Genomic DNA, 12,245 nt, shown 5'->3' on the forward strand with positions numbered 1-12,245 from the left:
CTCAATAGCAATGGGCTTTGACATATTAATAACAATTTTAAAAATTCAGAGATCATCATTAAATACAGGTACATTGATTTATTTTATAATAAACTTAACACTATAGATGTCCAAATCCTTTAATCATTTCATAATAATTACCCTGATTTTAGTGGATAATGAAAACTTAGTAATACAATATAATTAAAAAAACTCTTGACATTTATGAGTACCGAAGTAACAAATCAATATTGGATTTTTTTTTTTTTTTTGGTCCATGTTCACTTTGTTGCCAAATTCAGAAGTGTTTCCATTCCACACTTGAAGTAAAGTTTATATGGGGCCAAAGATATACCTTCCGTGACGACTCCGTCAAGTCCCCACTTGCAATTCCTCCGACAACTTACCTTAAAAAGTGCTCTCCATCAAATACAGTCTCCGCGCCTCCACGTGTTCGATCTTATCCTCTTTCAAACCTTTTCAATCTCCTACACCTGTTCCTACCCTAATGCCTTTGTGACCTACCTAGCAAATGGTCAAATTTTTTAACGTTATCCTCCAAATACCGTCAGATGGCTAGATATGACATTGATGCTAACCTTTTTATACCGCAGACGATAATCTCTCCCCCACCTCTATCCAGAAGAATTAATAGTGGCGATTTCTCTTCCCCTTCATTTACCAAAAACTCTGAAAAGTTCAATGGCGAACGCTCTTGCATTCTCTTTCTCAGCCCCAATCCGGGCCTCATCCGAATCACTTAAAAGGCCCGACCCGAGTCGTAAGAATCCAGTTTCTTCATCCTCATGGTGGACCCCAATCTTCGGGTGGTCATCCAACCCCGATTACCTCAACGATAGCAATGCCGGAAACACATCGGAGACGAAGCCGAGATGCAGATACACACTGGGGAGCTTCACGGAGGAGAAAGCGAGACAACTCCGAAAGAAGACGATGGAGAACTCGTCGTTTCACGATATGATGTACCACTCGGCAATCGCGTCTCGACTGGCGTCGGATATCTCCGGGAAGTGATTGAAGGGTAGTAAGGGTAAAAATAATTTGTCGAAATGAAAATGTATCCTTCACCGTCGTTATTGTTCGTTGGGATTTTGGGCAATGTTTGCGTTAAGGACAGACATTGTACTTTAATTTTGATTTTAGAACGTTGATGAACGGTGATGCATTATCTTTTCTTTCTTTCTTTTTTGGGTACAAATGCCTTCTCTTTTCTGACTTTGATCTTTTGAAATTCTGACGTTGTTATACTTTTTTACCGACGTGGAAGGCAGTTTTCTTTTAATAATCAGGATCTACTTTAGATATTTCCACGTCAGCATCTGTCTACCTCTTTCATTTTCTATCTTTTCACAAACGTCAAATTTATATTCATTAAACTCTTCATAATAAATTTTATGTATTTTTCTTCACATACATACATATATATATATCATAATTTTTTAAATAAAATAGATTAAATTAAAAATTATTTAATGAAATAAATCAGTTTCAATAAAAAGTTAAATGCTCTAAATTTATAAATATTTAATTATATTTTAAATTTAAATTAAAAAATTATAAATATTTTAAAATAAAATTATTTTTAAAACATAAAAACATAAAATTTATTTGTTAAAAATTATAGTTATATTTATAAAATGAAATAAATTACTTTTAAACTTAAAAATAAATTTGAAATTCGAAAAATGTTTGAAATTTTAAATTATACACAACTTATAATATATTTTAATTTTTAAAAAATGTAGAATAATCACTTTTTAAAATATTAAAATAACTCTAGATAAAAATTAAAATAACTAAATAATAAGATAATATAATTTAATATTTTAAATAATTTGTTTCTAAATTTTAAAAATAACATTATTTTAAATATATATTTTTAAATGGTGGGTCACATAAATAGGTAGAGAGTCTGAATGGATTTTCTTAGAGCAACTTTACGGTTTAAAAAGTTGATCCCTTCTTTATCGTTGTGAGGGAATTTATAGGAAATGTCATTTTATCCACTAACGTGACGTGACAAGTTGTTATGGCCAAGTGAACCTCTCATTGCATTCAAAATATGTTCGCACTTGAGGAGTGTTTATACCTAAAAAGCTTGTGTCTCAATAGCCGGTGTTTATCCCATCATCTAAGAGTAAGAGAGCTTGTCAGAAGTGCTTATCTAGCGGATGGTCTTGAAAACCAAAAGGTGTCGCTCTTCTAGTCGCGACATGTGGTCAACCAGGACATTATCTTAAATGAAGTCAAAGGGAAGGTCAATATTTTCCGTTTTGTTGACATGTGCTCAGATAGTGAAAGATATAACAGGAGTAATTAGCTTTGGATTAACACTTGAGATGACTGACTTTAAAAATTTTGGCTTGAAATGACAAATTTCAAGATGACTAATATATTAAAAATGCCCTTAAATAAGCATTTGATCTATTATTTTTATCCATGAAAAAGCCTTTGATATTAATATTAAAATAAAAATATTTTTAAAATATTAAATTACTTTGTATTTAATATCAATGTGAATTTAATGAAAATAATTTATTAAATAAAAAATAAAATAACGCTTTTTAATAACATTTTAGATTTTTTTTATATAATGTCTATAACTACTCATAGTCCCTCCCTAACCCTTAAATAGGAGGATAATATATTTCAACGCACTCGAACTCATGTCCTCCTGTATTGGCAATAATGCTCATGCCAATCAAGGTAAGTCTCAATCGACACATTTCAAAAAAATTTGGAAGCACACACTTAAATATTGTTTTTAAAATTTTGATTGCTTTAACAATTACACTAATTAAAATAATAACAAAAGTCTGTCTCTGTGACACGCTTCTCTCTATTTGTCTGTCTTGTTTTTTTTCTTCTTGGTGTTTGGTTTGTCATTGTTCTGTTTTTATTCTCTTGGAAAGCTGGTTAAGTGATTCTGTTTATGGAGGAAGGAATAGCCAATCTAAAGCTAATGGACGAGGAGGAAGAAGAGTTTAATGAGGAAACTGTTATGGTGGAACGGAACTATCAATATTGTTTGGTTGGACACTGCTTAACCAACAGCGTAGTTCATTTTCCTTCTCTTCGCAACACTATAGCCGATCTCTGGCATCCCATTGGTGGGATCTGTATTTCAGATTTGGGGATAAAAGATACCTTTTCCAATTCTTTCATGAAGTTGATATTAAAAGGATGATATCTGGTACGCCATGGTTCTTCAATAACCATTTACTTATTCTGCAAAAAGTTCAAAATGGAGAAGATCCGTCAAGTATCTTGTTAAATTTGATTGATTTTTGGGTTCAAATACATTATTTGCCTCTTGGATTAATGATGGAGGCGATGGTTAAGCAATTTGGCGATTTTATAGGACAGTTTATTGAATATGATCATGCTATTCCGATGATGGGACTTAGAAAATTTATACGTATTTGTGTTCGATTGGATGTGTCCATGCTGTTGAAAAGAAAGAAAAAGATTCGAATAGGAAAAGATGTCAAAACCCTTTTTTAGGGGTTTTGGAAAAAATGGGGTCGACTATTTAAAAAAACGAAAATGGGAGTCGCCACCAATCCTTTTAGATGTGGTTGGATCATCTTATAAAACGTTTTACTTATTAAAAATTGATTTTGGTCTACGAAAATTCAAGAAAACGGGTTCGGGAGTCGATTACGTACGAGGAAGGATTAGCACCCTCGTACCGCCCAAAATCGGTACCGAATTGATTATTTATTGTCCTAATTGTCGAAAATTTTAAAGGCTTTTTAAAACATGATCTCTTTTTAAACTTTGAGCTTTAAGTTGAAACTCGAGATTCTTTTGTTTCGAAAGAATACAAACATCACATCCAGCACATTAGGACACAATGCTCTAAATTCTCGTAACCAAAATCATCCCATGATCTTGAAAATTTATCAAAAGGATATTTAGTTGTTTAATCAAACGAAAAATCGCAACTCAGCACGTTAAGGCACTATTTTCCGAACTTCTAAACACCAAAATATTGCCTTATTTCTTAAAAATCTTTTAGATAAAATATGGCGGTTGAAATGAAATATACTTTTTAAAACAATGATTGGAGCCAAAATGTTGTATTATTACATAAAAAACAATTCACTTAGAAGATACCCAACATATTAATAATTAGCACTAACGTAAAAAATGACAAATTATACAAATAATGTAAGTAATATAAAATATAAAACATAAAACATAATATTATGAACATGAATAAAATAAAACATTCTTTCAAAAAAAGAATAAAATAAAACATAAACGTTTAAACGCTAGAAAAATATATAAGAATAATATAAGGTAGGTGACATATACCAAACAATTAACATATATACTATAAAAACCCTTTTTTAAAAAAATGACTAAAACAAAGATAGATAATTTATGATAAAATAAATAAAGCATATATTTTATAAAAACTTTAACTACAAAGAAACACATATAGGGGAGCACATATGTAATAATATTTAAAAATATACATTTTATAAAACAATTTAAATATTATATAAAATACTAATTTTAAAATAATATATAATATAACAAATCAATATATATATTTATAAATAAAAACATATTTAAAAGTTAGCGATATAAAATTTTATATTTATAACAAATTACTTTAAAATATTATACAATATACAAACTGTAAAATAATATATAATATATACATTGGGGTTTTTAATAAATAAATATAATACATAAAATTTAACTATGATATACCAAAAAAATCTTTTTAAAAAATATATTATATAGTAATAACGTACAAATTTTTAAAATGATATAAAATATAATAAAATAGCATAATATAAGTAATAAATAATAATAATTTATATATATATATTAGAATAATTAGGAATAAAGCGGAAAATAAAAACTAAATAAGTGAGAAGAATTAAAATCTAGATTATAAGGATTAAATTAAAATAAAATAGAATTTAATTTAAAATAGGAGTATAATGGACCAGATTGAAAACGCTTGCTACACATAGGAGCTCGTTGGGTAAATATACCTTAACCCCAAAACGGCACCATTCCAGTGTTTGCGCTTTAAAGGGCTCAAGGATCAAGTTGAAATCGAAACAAAATCACTGGGCCAAAATTTAAGGACGAAATAAACTTAATTTAAAAGATAAAAAATGCGGAAGGACTAAAGGGACAAATTTCCCTTTTATCAAAAACGCGCGGATCCTCTCCGGGTTATCGAGTCAACACGCGGATCCTAGCCCTAAACGACGTCGTTTTGGTACTTATTGAATTAAGTAAAAACGACGTCGTTTTCATATCATTATACAAGTTATTTTTTATTAAAAAAACATTTGAACTTAGTCCTTAAAAAAAAACTTCTGAAAATCCTCTGAAACCTCCTCTTTTCCGGTTTAACATTCGGCCATCGGCCCCACGAGCATCCACCACACGCGCCTCATGTGCCACCATCGGGGCGGCCACACACGGTGGCCTAAAAGTTAAAAACACTCTTTTTCGAGTCAAATCATAGGTAATCTATTCCTTTTCCCCTTTTTGACGATAGTTTGTATAAAAAAAATTCAAAAGAAACAAAAACGTTGGGTTTCCTTTCAATAAATAATAAAAAAATTGATTTTCGATAGTGTATTTCACTGTTAGCATAGAAAAACCAAGAAGAAATTATCAAAACTGAAGCAAAGATTAAACAGGGTTTGTAGATGTAAATCACCTCTGTATTTTCCTGATTTTTATTGTATATGTGCATGTAAGAAAACGTAGTCCATTACATCGTTTCGATTCGGGCTTTTATAGCCACTGAAAATCAACATAAAATAATATTTACAATATTTGATTTTATTTCTTGCTATATTTGTATTGTCTCTGCTGTTTCTTTCCTTTTGCAGGCGAGTGAAGACCCGGTGACGAGGGATTGGCACGCCGATTGCGGCGCGAGATGAGGCCTGGTGTCGGGGTGCTTGCGGCGCCTAGGGTTTCAGAAAACCTTAGGTCCTCTGATTCTGTTAATGGTTTGGGCCCTTTGGGCCGTGTTTATTTGTTGGGTTAAGAGGTTTAATGGGTGTAACAAGGTAGTTGCTTAGGTCACGAGTGAAAAAGGGTATTGGGTTAATGGGTATTTTGGTTTAGACTAATTGGGCTGTAAAATGTAACCGAGTTTTGGGTTATCAGGCCTTTAGGCCTGTTTATTGTAAATTCAACATTAACAGGGACACTTTATTTATTTAATTTGGTTTATAAATTTTTGTTTATTTCATTTCACGGGCCTGGGCAAAAATGGGTTCCTACAAAAGAAACGATGGTTTATGCTCGTTTTCAGTATGGAAAGTTGAGTTTATTTTGTTTCATTTGTGGTAAATTGGGCCATGGTGAGAGTTTACCCCTATTAACATAACTCAGACCTAAACAGATACGCGGTTCCAACCCACACACCGGGGATAATATACAGTGTTTCATCGGCCGAAATCGAAAGACACCGTAGGGTAACAAGATAAGATATGATCATAGTCGGTACAAAGTACCTCTTGAAACGAATCCAAGCGATCCACAATTACTCGACACATATAGTGTCTTATCGACACATAGTCGGAATATCCCTGAACACTTCCAATCCTATGGCATGCCAATTGTATCCGACTAGCCCGACACTGTTAATAGGGTATTCCAATCATTTCATTTCCATATAGAAGTAGTAACAGTTTCCATCATACCATTCATTATACATTTTAATTATTAAAAATAACAATTACATTGTATTAAAATATTAAGCATAGTTTATAGAAATACAAACCGAAATTCTCGAGTTTATTCGATATCCTCGTTCACTTTTTCCTTCCTCTTTTTCGATGACGTTTCCGGTGCTACGTTGGCTACATAAAATTTAACATCTAAAATTATCAATATATGTTATTTAATAACACACTCTTTAATTTTCCATGTAACTTTTACATAAATTCCAATTTAGTCCTTCCACCATAACCATTCTTTTGTTCAAATAACCTTATAGTTTTCATTTTATACCTACTTTAAACAAGTTTCAACTCTTAATATTCAATATAAAACATCTATTCTACAATTTAAACAATTTAATACCTACTATAACAAAACTTATATCTATCTTTACAATTCAATCCTTCTCCCACTTCTAACTTATATTTCCATCAAATTACACTTAATTCTTCCATTTATTCAACTTAATCAACATCTAAAAATTTAATAACTTTCTAAATCTCAACATAACTCAAATAGTATTTCTTCTTAGGATTTCATAGACACTAAAATTACAAGAAAAGGGATCAAATTGACTTACCAATCAAGCTTGAAACTCTAAAACCCTAATTTTTTTCTTTTTTCTTTTCTCCTTTCTTTTTCTTTCCTATTTCGTTCCACTTTGTCTGTTCTTTCTTTCTTTTCTATTTTATTTCTTTATTCTTCTATTATATTATATTATTATTATATTTTAGTAATTATTATTATTTACTTATAATATAAGTAAACATATACTTATACTACACATGTATGTATTATACTTTATACACATGTAATTAATTTTACCACACATTTGTCACTTTAAGGCTTATTTGCTAATTTAGTTTCTTGACTTTTCTATAGTTTATAATTAAACTTTCACACTTTATTCAATTAAATCCTTATACTTAATTAATCTTAATTTAGCTAAATTTTCTTAGTTAAAATCTAATTAACCACACTACTAAATTCGTAAATATTTTTAATAAATATTTACGAACTCATTTTGAGGAAATAATGACCAAAAAATTTAATTTTTCAATACCCGTAAACTTTGGGTCGTTACATTTCTCCCCACTTAATAAATTTCGTCCTCGAAATTTACCTGAAAAGAGATGGGGGTACTGTGCTCTCATTGTATCCTCTGATTCCCACGTTGCTTCTTCAATATTATGACTTCTCCATAACACTTTCGCCAAGGGAACTCGTTTATTGCGTAATTCCTTTACCTCACGAGCCAGTATCTTAACCGGTTTTTCTTCATATGACAAATCAGGTCGAATCTCTATATCTTCAGTTGAAATCACATGAGATGGATCTGATCGATATCTTCTTAACATAGAAACATGGAAAACATCATGAATCTTCTGTAATTCAGGAGGCAGAGCTAAACGATATGCCACTGTTCCAATTCTTTCTATAATCTCATACGGTCCAATGTATCGTGGACTCAATTTACCCTTCCGACTGAATCTCAAAATTTTCTTCTAAGGAGAAACTTTAAGAAATACTTTGTCTCCAACTGAGTACTCAATGTCTCGTTGTTTCAGATCTGCGTACAATTTCTGCCTATCGAAAGATGTTTTCAATTATTCTCGAATCTTTCTAACAGTGTTTTTTGTTTCTTGAATTGACTTTGGTCCAACCACTTTTCTTTCATTCAGTTCCGTCCAACACACTGGTGATTGGCATCGCCGACCATACAAAGCTTCATACGGTGCCATTTGAATACTTGATTGGAAACTATTATTATATACAAACTCAGCTAATGGTAAATAATGTTCCCAACCTGATTCAAAATCAATGATACAAGCTCGGAGCATGTCTTCTAAAATCTGAATGACTCGTTCTGACTGTCCATCAGTCTGTGGATTAAAAGTTGTATTAAAATGAAGTTGAGTACCAAAATACTTATGTAATTGCTTCCAAAACCTCGACATAAACCGTGGATCTCTATCAGAAATTATTGATTCTGGAATACCATGTAACCTTACAATTTCTCAAATATACACCTCCGCAAGTTTCTGTAGTGACCAGTCAGTTCTAACGGCTATAAAATGAGCTGATTTCGTAAGTCGATCAACAATTACCCAGATAGCATTCTTTTTACTTGTAGACAGTGGCAGCCCAGTTATAAAATCCATTGTTATTCGGTCCCATTTCCATTCAGGAATATTAATGGCTGAAGTAAACCAGTCGGAACCTGATGTTCAGCTTTAACTCACTGACATGTTAAACATTTAGCCACATATTCCACTATATCTCTTTTCATACTTAGCCACCAATACAGTTCTCGTAAATCACCGTACATCTTCGTTCCTCCGGGATGTAATGCAAAATAACTGTCACGTGCTTCTCGAAGTATTAACTCTTTCAACTCTGAAGTAGTTGGAATACAGAGTCGATTCTGAAATCTCAAACAATCATTTTCGTCAATACTAAACTTCCCTGCTGTACTGTTTAGTACCATATCTCTTTTCTTCATTAATTTGTCATCTTCTAACTGTGCTGTTCTGATTTGATCAAGCATTACCGGTTTTACTCTCAATTCAGCTAAAAGACTTCCATCATCAATAATGCTAAGTTGTGCAAACATTGCTCTCAATTCAGTTACAGCTTTTCTACTCAATGCGTCAGCTACCACATTAGCTTTACCCGGATGATAGTTAATAACACATTCATAATCTTTTAAAAGTTCTATCCACCGACGATGTCTCAAATTCAATTCTTTCTATGACGGAAGATACTTGAGACTTTTATGATCAGTGTAGATATAACATTTCTCACCATACAGATAATGTCTCCAAATATTTAGAGCAAAAATCACCGCTACTAATTCCAAATCATGAGTTGGATAATTACGTTCATGGGGTTTCAATTGTTGTGAAGCATAAGCAATTACTTTTCCACTTTGCATCAGTACACACCCAAGACCATTTAAAGAAGCATCGCTGTACACAACAAAATCTTTTTCCAACTCTGGTAAAGTCAGTACTGGTGCTTCTGTTAATATTTGCTTCAACATTTCAAAACTTTTTTGACACTGCTCATTCCAAACAAACGGGACATTCTTTTGCAGCAACTTTGTCATCGGTAAAGCTATATTTGAAAATCCATTCACAAACCTTCAATAATATCCAACTAAACCAAGGAAATTACATACCTCTGATACATTTCTAGGAACTTTCCACTGAAGTATGGCTTCAATCTTCTTTGGATCTACTCTTATCCCATCTGCTGATACTATATGATCAAGAAATACAACTTCCAATAACCAAAACTCACACTTGTTTAATTTTCTATACAATTGCTTCTCTCGTAATATTTGCAAAACCATTCGAAGATGTTGTTCATGTTCAGTTTCAAACTTCGAATATACTAAAATATCATCAATAAAAACTACTACAAACTGATCCAAGTACGGTTGGAAAATCCGATTCATAATATCCATAAAAACAGCCGGAGCATTTGTTAACCCAAATGGCATCACCAAAAATTCATAATGTCCATACCGTGTACGAAATGCTGTCTTCGGTACATCACTCTCCTTTACCTTCAGCTGATAATATCCCGATCTCAAATCAATTTTTAAAAATACAGAAGCTCCCTTTAGTTGATCAAATAAATCATCAATGCGAGGTAACGGGTATTTATTCTTAACAGTTACCTTATTCATGTGACAGCCCTAATTTGACCCTAGTCGGAATGTGGTTTCGGGACCACAAAATCGAGTCATAAAAATTTATTAAAAATTTATTTAAATATATTCAATGTGTGATAGTGCATTTGTGAAAATTTGGTGTTTTAATTTAGTCCTATGAATGTGAATTTTACTGAAAGGACTTAGTTGAGAAACTTAGAAAATATGATAGGTAAATATTGTAAGGACTAAATAACTACAAAGTGTGAAAGCTTGGGTTTGCATGTCAAAATGCCCAAAAATCTAATAAGTGGCCGGCCAAGTAATGATGCCCCTCCACTAAGTTTAATTAATTATAATATTTTGTTATAAAAAAAAAGATGAATAAAGAAGAAATGGAAGGAGAGAGAGGGTGTTCATCTTCTTCTTCTTCCAAAGCCGAAACAAAAGAAAGAAACCAAGGCAATTCGGCATTTTCTTCTTGCTAGTAGGAGGTAAGTTTGAAGTGTTGGGTTAAATCTTTTTATATGTTTAAGTTAGTTTGTAAAATGCATTTTGGCAATGTTAAAATAATAATAATAATTCAAACTTCTATGGTGGTTTGGGCACTAAGCCGTATATCAAGTGCTAGAATTTGGGGTTGTTTTAATGTGGTATTGAATAGGTAGATGATGGATTGGATTTGAACTTGTTGAACTAGTAGTTGGGAAATTCTTTGTGCATTCGGCCATAAGGGGGTTTAAATGGAAGGTCCATTTTAATTGTTATGTCCTTGTATGAAAAATGGTTTATTATTAAGGCCGAATGAATCATGATAGATGAGTTGAAATGTAAAAAAAAAATATATATGTTATGAGATAATTTGAGTAATTGACCGAAACATGGGAGAGGGGGTAAGACTTATATTTTCATGTTTTAGGAGTGAAAGATATAATGAAAATGTACTAGGTTTAAGGTGCATATTTTAGTCTAGGTGTTGTGGAGAATTCGGTTAAAATAGTTGGTATATGAATGCCGAATTTAAATTATGATCATGGGAGTGATTATAATGGGCATTAAGATATTGAATGTATGAAATTAGAAGTATACGGTCAAAGTTTCTATAAGGTTAAACCATGTGTTAAATGACAAAATGATGAACAATTGTTATTTTGGTAGTGATAATATATTCGGCCTTGAGGCATTAGATGAACATTAGTTGAAGTTTTAATGTCTTGAACACTGACGGTTGTAAGACGTAGTGAGAATCATTAATATTATTGGATATAAATAGCTAGCAAGGCGATTAAACTAGTTACTTTATTTATTTTTAGCTCAAGAACTTAAAGGAGGGGAATCAAGCAAGGGCAAAGCGAAGAGTATCGAGTAGCCGATTGGAACTGTTTTATCCAACACAAGGTAAGTCTATAAGCAATTAAGGTTGGTTATTCTATACATAATTGGTATATACATATCATGAAGAAATTACTCTCGTTTACATATTCTTTTGATTGAAAGGTGGGTGGCCGATTATATTTAGTTAATTAAATCAATCACTTTGTTATAACGAAATGACCTTGGCACTATGTGTGCGGATTTGAATGGCACTATGTGTGCAGATTTGTATAGCACTATGTGTGCAGATTTATACGGCACTATGTGTGCGGATTTGAATCGTCGATATGTGTATGGATTATTAAGGCACTATGTGTGCGGGTTAACTTGGCACTATGGGTGCAAATTTCCTTGTGGAGCACTGTGTGTGCGAAATCGGTTGTTGATAAAATAAATACAGGAACTAAAAGAAGAAAAAAAAAACTATTGTTAAAATAAGAAATGGGAGACATGAAAATTGAAACATATATGAGTGAATGCATCTATTTCATCATATTTA

At 31.9% G+C, this 12,245-nt stretch overlaps 1 protein-coding gene across 1 annotated transcript; it reads left to right on the forward strand.

The window, feature by feature from the left end:
* Positions 1–562: 562 nt before the first annotated feature.
* On the forward strand, positions 563–1,285 carry LOC108488440 (uncharacterized). Its single transcript, XM_017792716.2, has one exon. The coding sequence runs from the start codon at positions 682–684 to the stop codon at positions 1,012–1,014; it is 333 nt and encodes a 110-aa protein (XP_017648205.1). The 5' UTR covers positions 563–681; the 3' UTR covers positions 1,015–1,285.
* Positions 1,286–12,245: the final 10,960 nt, after the last annotated feature.

Source organism: Gossypium arboreum, chromosome 10, assembly GCF_025698485.1.
Source record: "Gossypium arboreum isolate Shixiya-1 chromosome 10, ASM2569848v2, whole genome shotgun sequence".
Classification (NCBI taxonomy): domain Eukaryota; kingdom Viridiplantae; phylum Streptophyta; class Magnoliopsida; order Malvales; family Malvaceae; genus Gossypium; species Gossypium arboreum.

Coding starts and splice junctions, on each gene's coding strand:
- LOC108488440 (XM_017792716.2), top strand. CDS start 682: ATGGCGAACGCTCTTGCATTCTCTTTCTCAGCCCCAATCCGGGCCTCA.